At 40.5% G+C, this 19,815-nt stretch overlaps 1 protein-coding gene across 3 annotated transcripts in view; it reads left to right on the plus strand.

Annotated features, from left to right (window-relative positions):
* Positions 1-19,815, plus strand: part of LOC124721421 (thioredoxin-like protein 1) — a 66,531-nt gene that overhangs the window by 20,012 nt on the left and 26,704 nt on the right. For all 3 annotated transcript variants that reach the window (XM_047246395.1, XM_047246393.1, XM_047246394.1), the window contains exons 2-4: positions 3,411-3,521; positions 15,115-15,237; positions 15,397-15,557. In XM_047246395.1, the coding sequence (XP_047102351.1) occupies positions 3,486-3,521; positions 15,115-15,237; positions 15,397-15,557 (320 nt within the window). In that variant the 5' untranslated portion in view covers positions 3,411-3,485. The remainder of the gene's footprint in view (positions 1-3,410; positions 3,522-15,114; positions 15,238-15,396; positions 15,558-19,815) is intronic.

Here is a 19,815-nt window from a genome sequence, read left to right on the forward strand (position 1 = left end):
ATTACACAGGTGGCTGAGAATCTTACTTATCTGTTGAGAACAAGCTTTTAGTATTTTGCTGGAAATGCCATCAATTCCGTGTGAGTTTTTGCTTTTAAGCAAGTTTATTATTTTCCTAATTTCAGAGGGAGAAGTGGGTGAGATTTCAATTGCATCAAATTGCATAGGTATGGTGTCTTCCATTAACAGCCTAGCATCTTCTAATGAACACCTGGATCCTACTATATACACAACATTTAGAAAATGATTATTAAAAATATTTTCAACTTCTGACTTTTTGTTCGCAAAGTTTTCATTCAATTTGATGGTAATACTGTCTTCCTCTGCTCTTGGTTGACCTGTTTCTCTTTTAATAATATTCCAAATTGTTTTAATTTTATTATCAGAGTTGCTGATTTCAGACATGATACACATACTCCTGGATTTTTTAATAACTTTTCTTAATATAACACAGTAGTTTTTTATAATTTTTGATAGTTTCTGGGTCACTACTCTTTCTTGCTGTCAGATACATTTCCCTTTTCCGGTTACAAGATATTTTTATACCCTTAGTAAGCCATGGTTTGTTACAAGGTTTCTTATGAGTATATTTAACTATTTTCTTGGGGAAGCAGTTTTCAAATGCATTTACAAAAATGTCATGAAATAAATTATATTTTAAATTGGCATCAGGTTCACGGTACACCTCATCCCAGTCTAACTGCTGTAGGCTTTCCCTGAAATTTGCAATTGTTAAATCGTTGACTGAACGTACTACTTTGGAGGACTGTTTAGTATTGCTGAATGGAGCTATGTCATATATTGTAACTAGCTGTGCACCATGATCAGAAAGACCATTCTCAACAGCCTGAGCATTTATCTGGTTAAACTTATCTTGGTCTATAAAGAAGTTATCTATCAGTGAGCTGCTATCCTTTACCACCCGAGTAGGAAAATCAATAACGGGTGTCAAATTGAAAGAACCGAGTAATACTTCAAGGTCGTTTTTCCTATTACCTGTGGTGTCACCGCCAGACACCACACTTGCTAGGTGGTAGCTTAAATCGGCCGCGGTCCATTTAGTACATGTCGGACCCGCGTGTCGCCACTGTGTAATCGCAGACCTAGCGCCACCACCAAGGCAGGTCTCGTGATACGAGAGAGCACTCGCCCCAGTTGTACGAGAACCTAGCTACCGCCCAGTTGTACGAGAACCTAGCTACCGACCAGATGTACGAAGCCTTTCTCTCTCATTAGCCGAGAGACAGAATAGCCATCAGCTAAGTTAATGGCTACGAACTAGCAAGGCGCCATTAGCCATACAGTGATTGTACTTAAAGTCTTCTGTGTATCGTCAAGATCGATGTACCTCAATGAGTAAAGTTAAGTATTAAACCTGCTCCGTACTTTTCTTCCTAACATTAATTACGTATCCTGTTCCAGTACTTCACGCCCGTCTGCGTTAGTCTAGCTTGCCTTTTCAGCCATCTCAACTTCACGGTGTCGGCCCAGATACCGACACAACATTACCCTCTTTCAGAGAATCTACATTGAAGTCCCCACAAATAATAATTTGCTTCCCCCTGTCTGACAGATAGCACAACAAGGAGTCCAAATTTTTCAGAAATAGATGAAAATTTCCTGATGGGGATCTATATACAGTTACAATTATAAATGTGCCTTTATTTAATTTAAGCTCACAGGCACATGCTTCTATATGTTTCTCTACACAAAACTTTTTCGTTTCTATACTTTTTGCACAATGATAACTTTTTACATATATGGCAATTCCTCCTTTCTCCATATTTTCTCTCATTACATGTGCAGAGAGCTTATAACCACTTACATTTACCTTATCCATATCAGTAACAATGTGATGCTCAGACAGGCGTAGTATATCTATTTCATTCTCAGCTTCTAAATCTTCTAAACAAACCAGAAGCTCATCTACTTTATTCTTTAAACTCCCAATATTTTGATGAAATATACTTACATTATTTTTAATTATACTTACATGAGAACCTTTCCTTATTCTAACATTAAAAAGAATGGGGTACATTGGTGCAGCAATTCCTGATAATCCATGCATTTCAGCTAATGCTGAGCAATGCTTGAGTTGGTGTAAGGAGCTGTACAGTGCATTACTGGAAAGGAGTTATTTGGAGTGTTGAATTATGCTGTACCATGTGGCAATCTGAATGAAGGGTTAGGGTTTGGCAAATGTCTGGAGAACTTTATCTGTCATGATGTGTAGTGCCAACAGTGAAATATGGAAAAGGTGGTGTTACAGTATGGAAGGTGTTTTTCATGATCCCCTTATTGCCCTTAATAAAATGCTAAATATGGAAGGATATGAACACATTTTACAGTATTATGTACTGCATACAGTAGAGGCACAGTGCGGAGACAGTGATTGAGTGTATTAGCGGGGCAATGCACCCTGCCATAGAGCATCTGCGAGACAATGGTTTGTGGATGACATCATTCGTGAAGTAGACTGGCCTCCTCAGAGTCCTGACCTGAACTCAATGGAACACTTGTGGGATGACTTAGAACATCCCAGTATCCAATGTCGACACCTTCTCTTGTTTCAGCTCTTGAAGAAGAATGTGCTGCCATTTCTTCAGACATTGACACGCCATTGAAAGTGCCCCCAGCATAGTTCAAGCCATGCTGAAGGTGAAGGGTTGACAAACTGCTCTAATAAGTGTCCATACACTTTGATCAGATAGTGTAACTCAAAGGTGGTTAGTTTAAACTCAAATCTCTGAAGTAGTTGTGAGACTGGTGCCATTTGCCAATCAATGGTGTGAAACTGTACAGGACTGCAGAATGTTTTGTCTCCACATCTGGACTGCAAGTGCAAAGATAACGGGATAGTGTATATTGTGGTACAGCACATGTGACCCTCCTTTGATGTGATCAGATTTAAACAGCAATAAAATCACCAAAATTCCGGGTGGTTACATATATTACTGGGTTCAGTATCTGAACACTGTGACATATACTGCCTAACAAACCTGAATAGTGTGAAATTCACCTACCCAGCCCTATTACAGCTGGTTATATGGTCCCTTTCAATTATAGAGGTGCTAGTATTACTTTGTATGTGTCGTGAGCTAGTTTTCGTTGTCTGACAGTGTTAACTAATAGTTTTGTACTCTGCATGTGTATGTGTGGCCATATACTGAAGTTAGTTAGTATTATCAAATCTTGGACATATTATCATGGTTGTACTGTTTCATGGGAAGTAGTTATTTACATAATTAATGATGATATGCATACAGACTGGATGATGTCACAGTGGAGCTATTCTATTTTGGTAATCTGTGTGTGTGTGTGTGTGTGTGTGTGTGTGTGTGTGTGTGTGTGTGTGTGTGTGTGTGTTTACATTTATGAATTAATGTGTTAAATGTTTGTTTGTGCGCCAGGTAAAAATTAATACAGTGAGAGGTGCAGACCCAGCAGGCCTATAAAGGAAAATATAGCAGCCCATATCAGCAGGAATGTCAAGTGAAGGGGAGACTAGTGTACAGGGCCACGTAAGTTGTGTTGACCAAGTTTAAGTCATGATACGAGAACCTGAAATATTTCACACCTAACATTTTCTTATGCTTTTTGTATGTTGTGTACAGTGTCAGGACTGGGAAAAGAAAATTGAAAGTGAAATCTTCTGAGTTACTAGTTTGTCACTTTCTCTGATGTTGTTATCTCTGTGCCAAGATCTTTTTCCAGTCTTTTGTTATCTGCATGTGGCCAGAAACTCAAATAAATAAATTATCTACACTTACAAGATTACCTGTAGAATTTCCATCTCTTTTTCACACTGAAGATTTTACTCAGTGTTTAAATGTTGTACTTTTTAAAATGTGTGTATACAAACTTTTCACTCTAGATGGAAATCTTAATTACTTCACAGAGTACCAAATGAACTCAGGAAATATGTATCTTTTTTGTAGATACTATAAAAGTTTAACTTCTGTCTCTCTCTGTCCTGGCGAGTGATTTGTTTTTAAAATGTGTGGATAAAAATCCTAGGTCAATATTGCTAAAATTCCTTCATTGATTACTAGTTTCAACTGACTGGTGAGTTATGGTACTGATACACACTGAATGAAGTAATAATTTTTGTTGATCTGAAGATGGCTCACCAATTACCTGAAACTAGTAATCAATAAAGGAATTTTAGCGATCTTGACTTAGGATTTTTTTTCCCCCCCACACATTTTAACATAACAGATCAACTATCTTCCAGTTGATAATGTCAAATAACAATGTGATTTGTTTTTCTTAACAAGAATTAACTTGAATTCTACCAATATTCAACTTTCCAAACTCACAAAAGGCAAATAGCATGATAGTTTGTAACAAAAGAGAGCTGTGCCTGAAATTTTAGATGTTAATTATTCTAAATGTTTAATGGCTTTCAGAAGGAACTGTAAGTTTCAATATCCTTTACAAATAGTCAAATGTGTCATATGAGGGTGCCAAGATTTAACAAACAGGCACGAGGTGATGTGGTTGAGATGTGAGACTACTATTGTTTCAAATTAAAAATGTAATCAAATGGGCTAGGCTATTTTTATTATATTTTTAATGGAATTTTATGACCACTGACATTACTTAAAACCATGTTTCAAAGAATTTTATTGTTTCAAAATTGCAATTTGTGTTCGTGAAAGAATGGCGGGTCAGAAATTGGCAGAGTATTTTATTTACCATGAGCATTTAAAGGAACAGCATTTTTTAAAAATGGAAATTTAATGTGAAGGTACTTGTTCAGTGATTTATTATTATTATTATTATTATTATTATTATTATTATTATTATTATTTGTGTAAACGCTTAACAACAGTGCCTTATATAACTTTGCTTAACTTTTGGTAATCAATCAGTATTAGAAAAAAATTGGTTCACAGTATTTCTTAAAGGCTTCCATCAGTGATAAGTTTTGTGAAGGTCAGTCAAAATCAGTTGTTGTTCCCAAAAATAGGCAATATCATGCACGTGATTGAGGGCAATTGGCATATGGCCCACCGTGAGATAGCTAGGCGTCCTTAGCCATATTAAAGACTGCATTCATCTCACTTTGCATGAACATTTAGCTGTGAAAACATCTCTTCATGATGGACTCTGCACATTTGACCAAAGCTCAAAAATGGGCTGCGCCAATTGGTGTAAGGAAATGCTCAAAAATTTGACTGAGGAAAGGCAAAATATGTAGACAACATTTAACAGGAGACAAAACTTGGATAGAATTGGGGAAATAAGCAGCAATCAACTCTTTCAGAGTTCCCAGGTGAAATGAAGCCAACAAAAGTGGTTCATTAACAAAGCACTTCCAAGAAATATCACTTTTCTTATCAAACAATGGAAAATCCAGGATGGAATGATGACAATGTTATCAAAAGGATAGATTGGCTGTTTGGCTGAAACCTTACTTATTAAGTCTTTTTGTAGAGCCTGTCTGCAACTCAAAATCTCTGCTAGATGGTGAGTAGCAATATCTTCTTTTCACAATATTGTCACTCTTTAATCAGGTTACATTGGATGTGGCATTACCATTCTTTCAGAATATTGACGAATGGTTGACAGTGAGCGGTATACAGTGATTTGTTTGCGACAAGTCCTCAATGAAATCAGGCAAAACAAATAAAAATGTTGTGTTCTCAAGCAGAATATTGTCAGGTATCCAGTAGCATGTCAAACAGTTGATTATTTGATAGAGAAAAACATTGAATAAATGTCTCATTGCCCCTATGTACCTGATGTATTTACTAACAACTTCTTTTTGGTCCCTTATGTCAGACAAATTTAAAAACAGCAATTTTTGTACTCTTAAAGAAGCTGTTGAATCCCTCCAAAACAATGTTTTTTTTTAAAAAAAAAAAGTTCCAACATCATAGTGGAAATAATGTTTCCAGAACTTGACGCATTCCAAAGGGAATAAATTTTAAAGATCTAGATTTTGAGAAAAAGTAAAATGAGTACCAAAAATTGCTTTTCTTTCATTGTTTTTGTGGAAATTTGAAAGGTGAGTTTCGTATTCAAGTGCTATTCACTGGGTTGAAGTGTTAGGTTTTCTAAGATAAGACATTGTCATACTGTTAAAATGCCAATATAGTCCATAGGTCAATGGCACTGTAAAATGCCAGGATATAAACTCAGAATGATGAACACCCCCCAGGGGGTCCACAACTCTTTTGTGGATACATGCGTAGCAAGCACAGGACCCCGAGCTAATGTGGCCCTCCTTCCTTTCCGGGCTGCGTACCTTCCTTTTCCGCATCCTTCCCTATCCCCTGTCTTCGCCCCCCCTCCCCTCACCTCTGGCTCTTTCCTTCCCTTTCTCCCACTCTGGTAATATGGTTTGTGCCTACATCCGGAGACAGACGCTCGTAAGTGTAATGCATTCTTCGTCTTTTCTGCTTGTATGTCTTCATCCTTCCTTTGTCCTTCTTTTTTCCTTACCTTTTCTCTTTCCCCTTTTCTCCACTGCAGCGTTTGAGACCTCTCTTCTTTCCTTTCCCTTTTTTTGTTTTTCCCTTTCTCTTTCTTCCTCCCTGTGCGTGTCTGAAGGCCGACCCATGCATTTTTGTGCGTAACTGGTGACGGGGTAACGCGTAATTCCCTGCCCCGGGTAGACAGGTAGGACACGTACGTACCCCCTGGTAACGGCCAGGCCCAGGGAGGGGTGATTACCCGAGCTGATAACTTCCGAAAGTGCCAATTGGTCCCTCCGTCCGTTTGTCGGGAGGTGTGACCTGAGGTGTGAACAATCACCTAAGGCGGGAGTGCCCTCAGAGAGGGCCCCCACAAGGGAGGAGCGCGCCATCGGAGACGCCGGTAATCATGGGGGATTCTTTTGCAGTGGTTTCCTCACCTTCCACTATGTCTGCTCACAAGCGTAAGTTCACTGAGTCTCAGCCACAGACAGTTCTTCCATCATTGCCACAGTTCCTTGTTGTTTCTCGGTCTGACGGAGGTCACGACTTCTCCACGATCAACCCTTTCATTATTCAGAAAGGTGTCGACGCAATTGCAGGTCCTGTAAAGTCTTGTTCCAGATTACGGAATGGCACCTTGTTGTTAGAAACAGTCAGTGCCCTCCAGGCACAAAAATTGCTGCGTACTTCACTGCTCCACACCTTCCCTGTCTGGGTTGAAGCGCACCACACTTTAAATTCCTCGCGTGGAGTCATTTATACATGCTCCCTCGATGGATTGTCTGACGAAGAAATTCAGCACTACCTGTCTGACCAGGGCGTAATGGCTGTTCATAGAGTTAGGAAAAGGGTTGACACGAACATCATTCCAACCCGCACTGTCTTCTTGACATTTGACAAAGTTCAACTCCCATCGAAAATCAAAGCAGGCTATGAGATAATTTCCGTTCGCCCTTACAACCCAAACCCTATGCGTTGCTATCGGTGTCAGCGGTTCAATCACACCAGCCAGTCCTGTTCCAATCCGGCCAAATGTGTTACGTGTGGCAAGAATGCCCGTGAGGGTGCTTGTCCACCTCCATCCCTTCGCTGCATCAACTGTATGGGTGACCACGCTGCTTCCTCTCGAGATTGCCCTGTTTTTCAAGACGAAAAGCTCATCCAGGAAATCAGAGTGAAGGAAAAGGTGTCGACCTTTGCTGCTCGAAAATTATTCGCCAGTCGACAACCCACCGTGCCTCAGACAGGAAAATACAGCACTGTCCTTGCTTCTCCTCGGCCAACAAAGGAGGCGGCCACGCAGACTTGCGACCTCACCTTTAGTGCCACGCTCGTCAGATCGGCCAGCGCAAAGATCGCCCGTTCAACCTCACCACTTTCGCCTGCCCACTCCATGGCTCACCCTTTATCGGGTTCTGCTAAATCTCGAGCCCAAAAGTCAGACACCAAGACTTCGAAAAAAGAGCATACTCGTGAAGATTTTTTACGTACCCCAACTTCACAACCATCGGTTCCTCCTTCATCTAAACATCATATTTCCAAGAAGGCTACTAAGAAACCCAGTTGATCTCCTTCTCCGCCAAAGCGTGTCCTATCTACAGCACCACCTTGGGGAAATCACCCTCGGCCGTCTTCTGTGTCGCCGAGGCGCCCTGCTGGCGGCCAATCAACCGGCCGATCGCTGGTGGCAGGAGCTGCTCCTGAACAACCTATGGATCAGGATCTTCTGCCTTCGGCTGAATGCCATTCCATGCTGTCGGTCGCAAGCTCTGAGCAGTTGTTGAGTTGACGGCAACCTTGGTCACATTCCTCCATTTTCTGTTCACCCTATGTCCATTATCCACTGGAATATCCGCGGCATTAGAGCCAATCGGGATGAATTGTCGATCCTCTTACGGTCCTCCTCGCCGGTCATCTTCTGTCTTCAGGAAACAAAGTTGCGTCCCCATGACCGCTTTGTTCTCCCCCATTTTCAGTCCGTCCGATTTGATCTCCCCTCTGTTGAAGGCACTCCAGCACATGGAGGACTCATGATTCTTCTCCATGATACTCTCCATTATCACCCAATCCACTTAAACACTTCCTTCCAAGCTGTCGCTGTCAGTCTTTCCCTTTCTGGATATACCTTTTCTCTTTGTACTGTATACATTCCATCGTCCACACCAATGGCACGAGCTGATCTCCTTCATCTTCTTGGTCAGCTTCTACCCCCCTATTTGCTGGTTGGGGACTTCAATGCCCACCACCCGCTTTGGGGATCTCCACATCCTTGTCCACGTGGCTCACTATTACTAGATGTCTTCCACCAAGCGGATCTAGTTTGCCTCAACACTGGGGTCCCTACATTTTTGTCTGCCTCCACGACAAATTTCTCTCATTTGGACCTTTCGGTCGGTACTGTTCCGCTAGCTCGGCACTTCGAATGGTTCGCCCTTGATGATACACACTCGAGTGACCACTTTCCATGTGTCCTTAGACTGCAGCCTCAACTGCCATATATGCGCCCGCAACGCTGGAAGTTTGCCCAAGCCGATTGGACACTCTTTTCGTCTCTAGCGACATTCGACGACCGTCACTTTTCCAGCGTCGACGATGAGGTCACACATATTACCGACGTTATTCCTACAGCTGCAGAACATTCAATACCACGCACCTCCGAATTGCCCCGGCGCCCCCCAGTTCCTTGGTGGAACGAAGCGTGCCATGACGCAATACGTGAGCGGCGACGTGCTCTTCGCGTTTTCCGCCACCATCCTACTTTGGCCAACTGTATCCGCTATAAGCAGTTCTGTGCGCGATGCCGTCGCGTCATCCGCGATAGCAAGAAGGCAAGCTGGAAATTTTTTATTAGCTCATTTAACACCTTCACTCCCTTCTTGGAAGTTTGGAGTTGGCTTTGACGGTTCTCAGGCGCGCCTAGTTTCTCCCCGGTTTCTGGGCTCACTGTCGCGCATGATACATTAGTGGACCCCGTCGCAATTTCTAACTCATTGGGTCAGCACTTTGCTGAGATTTCGAGCTCTTCAAATTACCCGCCAGCGTTTCTCCCGAAGAAACGTGCAGCGGAAGCGCGACCTCTTGCTTTCTCCTCTCAAAATCGCGAAAGCTACAATACTGTTTTCTCCATGCGGGAACTCCAACATGCACTCTCTTCTTTTCGCTCCTCTGCCCCAGGACCGGATGGTATCCATGTCCAAATGTTGTTGCGTTGAAGCGTGTGGCTGCATTAGGCATTCCTCTGGCAGCAAGATGCAATGTGCTGGACAGATAGCAGCTCTGACGGAAGGTCAAGTTCAAGAGACACCTAGTTGAGGATTGTGAACCCAGGACCCCTCAGAGATGCCCAGGAGCCTGATGATTACCTGAAAGAGACCTCAGCAGAACACCAGCACAATTAAATCTAGAAGCAACCCATAAGCCAGCAGTTAACAGAGGCAGTAGCTAGTTGGAGATGAGGTTGGGTGATCCACATTTGGCCAACAGGGCTAGTGCATAGTAGTCCTCGGCATAGACAACAGACAAAAACAAATCCCGCTAGGCCCATACGGTGAGTATTTATGGCAAACTTGCCCAGCTTCGTTATGACTGGGGCCATGCCACTGGTCATGTAAGGGAGGTGGAATTTCACAGGCAGTATACTGACCTGCCTGGCTAGGGTTGTGAAGTCTGCTAGGAAGAGTGTTTCACAATGATACAGAAGTTGCATTATTGCTCAGAAATTTGAAAGTTGCAGAGTGGGTGCCATCTGCATTTCCCTCTGATGATCATACTAGAAATGTTGATTTTTGATGACAGCCACTTTTTCATTGACCGTGTGTGACCTTAGAGGTAATTTCAAATGATTAGCCCTTATGGAACTCGCTCAGTTTGGCATACCTGGGTTACTGATCTAGGAAGTGGTTTATTCCCCCTAACTATATAACTATATACCACTGTGAGCTTTCTGCATGCTCCAGTGTCTACCATGGGACACGACAGTGGAAATTTTTTTTTCCCCAAGTACTTTTCTCTATTTATAATTCAGTGGAGGTAGAGATATCTATGGAACCTTCTCAAACTAAAGTTCACTGACTTTCAAGCTTTTCTCTGTGCAACTACTGTGAATCTTCAGCTAAGCCCAGGAAGTATTATTGTAATTGGTCAGGAGGAAAAATCACTCAAGTCTGAGAAAAGTAAGGCTATCAACATGATAGATGTGCTGCATACAGTGGTCAATTTTTTCCTTCTGCACACGCAAAACACAGAAATGGTTCATGTTGTCTAAGGTGAGACTTCATCTCCAGCCCACTGGTGTGGCCTCGTCACTCTCCTGAGCTCAACATCTCACTAATCATTGGAAGATGCTGACTCAGTTTTTCAGGTGGATTGAGGGAAGAATGCGAAGACATTTATGAGGTATAATTGTATGTTTACAGGCTTGGAGTCAGTGCTAAGGGCGTAGGAACAAGTTCTTGGTCCAGGAGTCACAAGTGGTTGTCCGTAGCATGTGCAGTGATGAGGTGCAAAACTATATTTTTATATTATAAGTTAACTGGAGCAAATTGTATGTAAATCGAAGAACATTGTACAATCGTTATAGGTACAGAAAGCTGGCTTAAGCCAGAGATAAATTCTGCCGAAATTTTTACAAAGGTACAGACGGTGTTTAGAAAGGATAGATTGCATGCAACCGGTGGTGGAGTGTTCATCGCTGTTAGTAGTAGTTTATCCTGTAGTGAAGTAGAAGTGGATAGTTCCTGTGAATTATTATGGGTGGAGGTTACACTAAACAACCGAACTAGGTTAATAATTGGCTCCTTTTACCGACCTCCCGACTCAGCAGCATTAGTGGCAGAACAACTGAGAGAAAATTTGGAATACATTTCACATAAATTTTCTCAGCATGTTATAGTCTTAGGTGGAGATTTCAATTTACCAGATATAGACTGGGACACTCAGATGTTTAGGACGGGTGGTAGGGACAGAGCATCGAGTGACATTATACTGAGTGCACTATCCGAAAATTACCTCGAGCAATTAAACAGAGAACCGACTCGTGGAGATAACATATTGGACCTACTGATAACAAACAGACCCGAACTTTTCGAATCTGTATGTACAGAGCAGGGAATCAGTGATCATAAGGCCGTTGCAGCATCCCTGAATATGGAAGTTAATAGGAATATAAAAAAAGGGAGGAAGGTTTATCTGTTTAGCAAGAGTAATAGAAGGCAGATTTCAGACTACCTAACAGATCAAAACGAAAATTTCTGTTCCGACACTGACAATGTTGAGTGTTTATGGAAAAAGTTCAAGGCAATCGTAAAATGCGTTTTAGACAGGTACGTGCCGAGTAAAACTGTGAGGGACGGGAAAAACCCACCGTGGTACAACAACAAAGTTAGGAAACTACTGCGAAAGCAAAGAGAGCTCCACTCCAAGTTTAAACGCAGCCAAAACCTCTCAGACAAACAGAAGCTAAACGATGTCAAAGTTAGTGTAAGGAGGGCTATGCGTGAAGCGTTCATTGAATTCGAAAGTAAAATTCTATGTACCGACTTGACAGAAAATCCTAGGAAGTTCTGGTCTTACGTTAAATCAGTAAGTGGCTCGAAACAGCATATCCAGACACTACGGGATGATGATGGCATTGAAACAGAGGATGACTCGCGTAAAGCTGAAATACTAAACACCTTTTTCCAAAGCTGTTTCACAGAGGAAGACCGCACTGCAGTTCCTTCTCTAAATCCTCGCACAAACGAAAAAATGGCTGACATCGAAATAAGTGTCCAAGGAATAGAAAAGCAACTGGAATCACTCAATAGAGGAAAGTCCATTGGACCTGACGGGATACCAATTCGATTCTACACAGAGTACGCGAAAGAACTAGCCCCCCTTCTAACAGCCGTGTACCGCAAGTCTCTAGAGGAACGGAGGGTTCCAAATGATTGGAAAAGAGCACAGATAGTCCCAGTCTTCAAGAAGGGTCGTCGAGCAGATGCGCAAAACTATAGACCTATATCTCTTACGTCGATCTCTTGTAGAATTTTAGAACATGTTTTTTGCTCGCGTATCATGTCATTTCTGGAAACCCAGAATCTACTATGTAGGAATCAACATGGATTCCGGAAACAGCGATCGTGTGAGACCCAACTCGCCTTATTTGTTCATGAGACCCAGAAAATATTAGATACAGGCTCCCAGGTAGATGCTATTTTTCTTGACTTCCGGAAGGCGTTCGATACAGTTCCGCACTGTCGCCTGATAAACAAAGTAAGAGCCTACGGAATATTAGACCAGCTGTGTGGATGGATTGAAGAGTTTTTAGCAAACAGAACACAGCATGTTGTTATCAATGGAGAGACGTCTACAGACGTTAAAGTAACCTCTGGCGTGCCACAGGGGAGTGTTATGGGACCATTGCTTTTCACAATATATATAAATGACTTAGTAGATAGTGTCGGAAGTTCCATGCGGCTTTTCGCGGATGATGCTGTAGTATACAGAGAAGTTGCTGCATTAGAAAATTGTAGCGAAATACAGGAAGATCTGCAGCGGATAGGCACTTGGTGCAGGGAGTGGCAACTGACCCTTAACATAGACAAATGTAATGTATTGCGAATACATAGAAAGAAGGATCCTTTATTGTATGATTATATGATAGCGGAACAAACACTGGTAGCAGTTACTTCTGTAAAATATCTGGGAGTATGCGTACGGAACGATTTGAAGTGGAATGATCATATAAAACTAATTGTTGGTAAGGCGGGTACCAGGTTGAGATTCATTGGGAGAGTGCTTAGAAAATGTAGTCCATCAACAAAGGAGGTGGCTTACAAAACACTCGCTCGACCTATACTTGAGTATTGCTCATCAGTGTGGGATCCGTACCAGGTCGGGTTGACGGAGGAGATAGAGAAGATCCAAAGAAGAGCGGCGCGTTTCGTCACTGGGTTATTTGGTAACCGTGATAGCGTTACGGAGATGTTTAATAAACTCAAGTGGCAGACTCTGCAAGAGAGGCGCTCTGCATCGCGGTGTAGCTTGCTCGCCAGGTTTCGAGAGGGTGCGTTTCTGGATGAGGTATCGAATATATTGCTTCCCCCTACTTATACTTCCCGAGGAGATCACGAATGTAAAATTAGAGAGATTAGAGCGCGCACGGAGGCTTTCAGACAGTCGTTCTTCCCGCGAACCATACGCGACTGGAACAGGAAAGGGAGGTAATGACAGTGGCACGTAAAGTGCCCTCCGCCACACACCGTTGGGTGGCTTGCGGAGTATCAATGTAGATGTAGATGTAGATGTAAAGGGCAACTGAATGAGGCCATCTTGATTTAGGCTTTCTGTGGTTTACCTAAATCACGTAAGGCAAATGGCAGGATGGTTCCTTCATTGAGTCAATGGCCGGCCACCTGTTCTCATAAAAATTATTTTATGATGACAAAGCTTGTATCATTGTGAGATGAACCCTGGATAAATAAAATACATAAATGCTGTAAAGTTACAGAATATAGAAACACTATGTTCACTCACACTAGAAGATGTGAATTGTTTTGGTTATTAGGCAACCTGAAGTGTAAGCTTTCGAGATTGTATTTATGAGAATAAAACTGAACAAATCATGAAACAGAAGTTTCATTCTAAAGACAAAAATCCCTATATGCCTCTTAAAACATAAATTTCATCAACAACAGCAGTTTATCAATTCATACATAATATTGCTCAATATAAAATTCATCCGAGGTATCATCTGATTCAGGCTTTGAGCTATTAATTGACCCATACTAGAATTTTGCTTGAACACTGTTACGTGGTCCTTAACCAACATTATTTTGTTACCTTAGGTACACAGGCACACTTTGTTCCATGGGAAGTTGTAATTGATTTATATTTTGACAATTAGTAAAGTTGCACCATAAATTTCTTTTCTGTCGTAATTTGTTTCAGTACCTCTCCCCATTTGTTATTTGATCTACCCTACTAATCTTCAGCACTCTCCTGTAGCACCACATTTAAAAATTGTCTATTATTATCTTCTTATGTGTACCTCTGTATCATCAATGTTTCACTGCCATAGAAAGCTACACTCCAGATGGATACATTCAAAAAATAGATGCTAACATTTAATCTTATTTTCAGTGTTAATAACCTTCTCATTTTCAGAATGGCTACTGTTGCTGTCACCAACCTGTGTTTTACATCATCTTTACCATTGTAACTTGCTGCCCAGTTAGCAAAATTCATCTACTAATTTTAGTGTCTCATTTCATAATATAATTCTTTCATCAGTGCCCGATTTAAAGTGATTGCTTTCCACTGACCTTTTTCTTTACTTTTGTTGTTCTTCTTACAACCTCTTTGCAGGACGCTATCCATTCCATTCAACTGATATTCCAACTGTTTTGCCACCTCTGGCAGAATTACAATGCATTCACCAAAATTAAGTTTTTATTTCTTTCCCTGGACTTTAATTCCCTTTCAAAGTTTATCCTTGGATTCCTCTACTGCTCACTCGATGTGCAGATGAAATTACATTAGGAATAGGCATGTTGTTAATGAGAAGCAAAATGAATTCTGTGTTTGTGATAAGTGAAATATTTTTGCATGAGTGTAACTGTTCAAACCATATGTTCAGTACTATGTGTGTGCACATTTTTACCAATACAAATTCTTGTCACCAGCTGATATATGCCATATGCCTTTTCAGGTGGATCTGGCCAGTTTTTATGATAAAAAGCAGTGTGAATGTTTGAATGAATCTGACGAAAATGGATTTAAAAATTGCCTCACAAATTCTCCAAGTTATCTGGAGTCTGACTGTGATGAACAGGTTAGTATCAAAACACACTATGAAAAAGACGGTGTACACATTTGTCGATTATAAAAGCTATTTTCGTGTACTGATATGAAGAATATCAACTGTGTTATCATCATTTGTAAATGAAGAAATATGTTACATATTTATTCTTCCCATCCCTTATCTTTGCAGCTTATAATATCAATTTCATTCATGCAACCTGTGAAAATCCATTCAATAAAACTTAAAGCTGATAAAGAAAAAGGACCAAAAACCATAAAACTCTTCATTAATCGCACACAGACCCTTGATTTTGACTCGGCAAATTCTTATGCCCCAGTTCAGGAATTAATGTAAGTATGTTTACTGCTTTTGCTTATATTTGATGTATTTATGAGGTTAGTTACAAACTAAATTTGGAGTGCTAGTCATCATTAGCCATTCATACATGTGGGCGTCAACCTTTTTTTTTTTAAATCATTATCAGTTGTGCAGTGTTGAGATGGGGCTGACAAGTGTTTTGATGAAATATTTGCTAACAAGAAATTTGTGATATACTTTAATTGTAATAGGCTTGGTCATTTTACAGTATATTGATAATTTTTACTTTTTGGACCACCTGACTACCACTGAATGAAGTTTGCAGTGACTTTTAATTGCCCTGATGATGTGTGAAAACAGTGGTTTCAAATATTTTTCAAAAATAAGGATCTTGGGAGTGTACTGGTTGGGAACTGATAACACACAAATGTCTCCCTAATAGCAGCGTTGTAAGAGATTTCTTAACACAAACTTTATCTGAAACTAATATGAGTAAAATTACCTGCAAGTGTTAATGCAATGGTTGACCTGAACTGAAACTATGGTCCCTGTGCTGTCAGATAAAGTGGTGGGCATTGTCTCAACACAGCCCCATATTTATCATCCAGATAAACAAAGCGAGCAAGCCAGCTAACCCCATCTATAAAGATGTCATCTCTAACACATGAAAAACACACTGAAAAGCACTGTGTACCGAAAAGTCATGTTCAAAGTCATTCGACTGGTCTCGTCAGAGTCGGAAGAACACCAACCGATAGATGACAAGGACTTTAAAGTCTGCTTGAGAAAACAAACCAGTCCCTCTGTTAGCACCCCACGAATGTGGGTATACTGTGATAGAAATTTAATAGGAGGAAGGACAATGCAAACTGTTAAGACAGTTCCAATCCTACAATAGAATGTAAATTGGTTGAGGATACATGTGTAGTAGTTCAACTGTTAGTACAGAATGGGCTCCTATACTTGTTTGTACAAGAGACACATTTTAGTGTCGGACACCTATGCGCTAAGAAGTTAGCGCCTCCACAGAAAGGTCATCATCATCGTGAGAATGCTAAAGAAAAAAGCTCTCTTTGTAGATAATGCAACACCACCTCACGCCTCTCCCTCCCACTTACTCCTTACGCGCACACACACACACACACACACACACACACACACACACACACACACAAAATCAAAAACAAGCAGTTGTTACAACATTGTACAGGGTGTACATAAAGTCCAGGAACACTTTCAATTATTTATTGCACAAGAACCAAACATTGTACAGATATCATGCATATGTCATTTTGAAGAGAAGCCCTGAAAGTTCTTTTTCATGTACACTTCCACAGCATAGTTTGGTAATTTGCCGATAGTCAGCGCTAGTCACAAACGTGGAAAGTTCAGGTGCGGACAGCTGTTTCATGAAATGGCCTACCCAATCACCAGATCTCACTCTGTGTGACCTTTTTCTGTGTAGACACATTAAAGACCTGGTGTATGTACCAACTCTACCACGTGATGTAGCAGAGCTCCGGGAGAGAATACGGGAAGCAACTGCCACAGTCGACGATGCCATGCTGGGATGGATATAGCAAGAATTCAATTACCGTATTGACATCTGCTGGGTCACTCATGGTTCACATATCAAATGTTTGTATAAAAAAAATAAAATAAAAATTCAGCGTTTCTCTTCAAAATGCAATATGTATGACATCTGTACAATGTTTGGTTCTTGTGCAATAAATAATTGAAAGTGTTCCCGGACTTTATGTACACCCTGTATGTGTTTATAATGTCACTGCTCCCTCCCTCCCCATCATCAACAAGAAACTTTCACTATTCACACCACACAGTTTCCCCATCCATTCCTTGTGTTTAAGGCTGGAGGAAGGGAGATTAATGGCATTGTCCCATGTATTCAATAAGCCACTTGTGTCAGACAGGTCGCATTAAATAGTGAGCACCTCACCTCATGAAGCTCAGTCGTTCTTGGGCTGGTTATGAGTTTAGAAAACCCCTGGGTTCCTGAGCTAGGGACTGGTGACCACTGCCAATCCTCTGTATAGTCTGTTAACTGAAAAGCAAACGGTGCTAATAGTGGGAGAAATGTCCTCTCCTGGAAGAATGCCACAACTTCCATGCTGGCACATTGAGAATTACTTTCCTCATTACCCTTCTGACAGTGAAGTGCAGTGCATTGTGTGATGATTTACATAGTTTCTGTTTGTTTGTGATTGTATCTGTTAACCACTGTTTATTTCTGTTTATGTATTTAGTGGCAAACTTAGCGATTTAGGGAGGGAAAACAGTGAATAAACTTACTAAACTGCAAGACAGTTTTCTCAATACAAAAAAAAATATATCTGCAATGATCCTACCCCTCTTCTGTTGTTAAAGATTCAGAAAATGAACGTTACTCAATATGATTCAAAATTGTGTTGTTACCATAAGTGCAGCTTCCGTATAAAAAGTTATCCATGTAAAGCATTAAGTAATTGGACAGTAAAATGGGTAAAGTTGTAACTCAGCCACACACTACGTAATAAACAGTATTTATTTCAGATTGGATCTCACACATTTAGTCACTACACGCATGTGTTCTGCTAATTATCTCATGAACAGCAATCCAGTAACAATAAACCTGTCTAGAATGTGCAGTCGCAGTCGCTTCGAAATAAAGTAATAAGCACTTCTTTGTAGTTCATACTTCGTGGTATTCAAGCCATGTGATAAAATTGTTAAGTAAACAGAATAAAACATTGAGCTCTCTGATGATATTGCTTCATTACGCACAATAAAAGTAATTCTTTTTATCGCAAAGGAAAACCTGAAACAGATCGTTATTCACGTAAAACAACTAGTTTACTGTTACCAGTCATTGTTTATTTATATCCACGGTGCATTTTGAAGGTTTAAACTTCCATCAGGTGGATTTACATGTTTTAGTACAACATGTGTTGTGTTAAGATTTTGGGTTAACTTGTGGCACTGTGTCCAATCGCCAAAAGTTCCTTTCTCTGTCTTGACACATCATATGTAAATTTTCATATTTTGTAAACAAAGATGATGTCTGTATATTAGTGGCAGGTCACCACAACATTTGAAATCCACTTTATATGAATAACATTTATTGTGCAATTTTTAATTTTGGTTTCCTAAGACAGAGTTAAACTACTTTAGACATTTTGGTAAACATTTGACATTGTTCTATTGGATGTGACTCGTGAATGTTTTGAAAGGCAGCATGCCACAAGTATGGCTCATTTCATATGTGGCTAAATACTTCATTCCCATAGGTGTTTAGGGCTAATACCTTTAGGTGTGATCTAAAAACTCTTCACGGTGTCCTGTCAACTTCATTCCACCCACAAAACTTGTTTATAAACCCACATAATTGGAAGCCACACTTTGAGCATCAATCCATATTAAGACATACATTGTAGTTAAGTTGCACACTTCATTGTCTGCACATATTAACACTTTGTTTTGCTGTCTTTCAGCTGTGATACATTGGAACATTGTCTTTAAAAATTGATACCTCGCACTATTGTCTTTAAACAGTAATGATTCACCACATTGTCAGTATTCAAGTCTTCCAGTAAAATATCACTTCACGCCACTTTGTCCTTACAAGTGCTAAGTGTTAAAACACCCCAAAACCAACTTCAGAGTCTGAATTTATCTTAGTTATTCTCAGCTATATTGCCAACTGTAACTGAGCAAACCTCTAACATGTTTACAGTAAAATCCCAAATTAGCGAACCCACTTTTAAGGAAATCTCACTTTTAACAAAAATTTCAGTCAGTCATGGCAAAACTCCCATGAGTACAATGTTATTTCTCCCTGCCTTTAAGGAACCACACTGTAATAAAAAGTCTGCTTTTAAGGAATAAACACACAACATTTTGCAAATTGAAATCCAGTTTTTTTTTACATGATTCCCAACAAGTTTGAGTGTTTCTGATTTCTTTCATTTCATACAGATCGTATATTTTGTCATGTGCTGCAATAAATGATGATTGATTCATCTGGTTGACACACGCTTAGTCATCAATAACTCGACTTACCTTGTAGCAATACCACCAGATACGTTGACAGAATGGGAAATAGACTCCCTTGTGACTTAGGTCACATGGTTGACATCGTAGTCACTGCACCAGAAATACTCGTGGGCCTCACACTAAATTTACGAAGCACGAAAAGTGTGGTTGTTTGTTTACTGAAGTTTTGAAGTTACCAGTTTTACTTTTATGCAGTTATGGCCTGCAAACATTGAAAACTCACAGTGCAGCAAAAGCTGA

Source organism: Schistocerca piceifrons, chromosome X (genome assembly GCF_021461385.2).
Source record: "Schistocerca piceifrons isolate TAMUIC-IGC-003096 chromosome X, iqSchPice1.1, whole genome shotgun sequence".
Lineage (NCBI taxonomy): Eukaryota > Metazoa > Arthropoda > Insecta > Orthoptera > Acrididae > Schistocerca > Schistocerca piceifrons.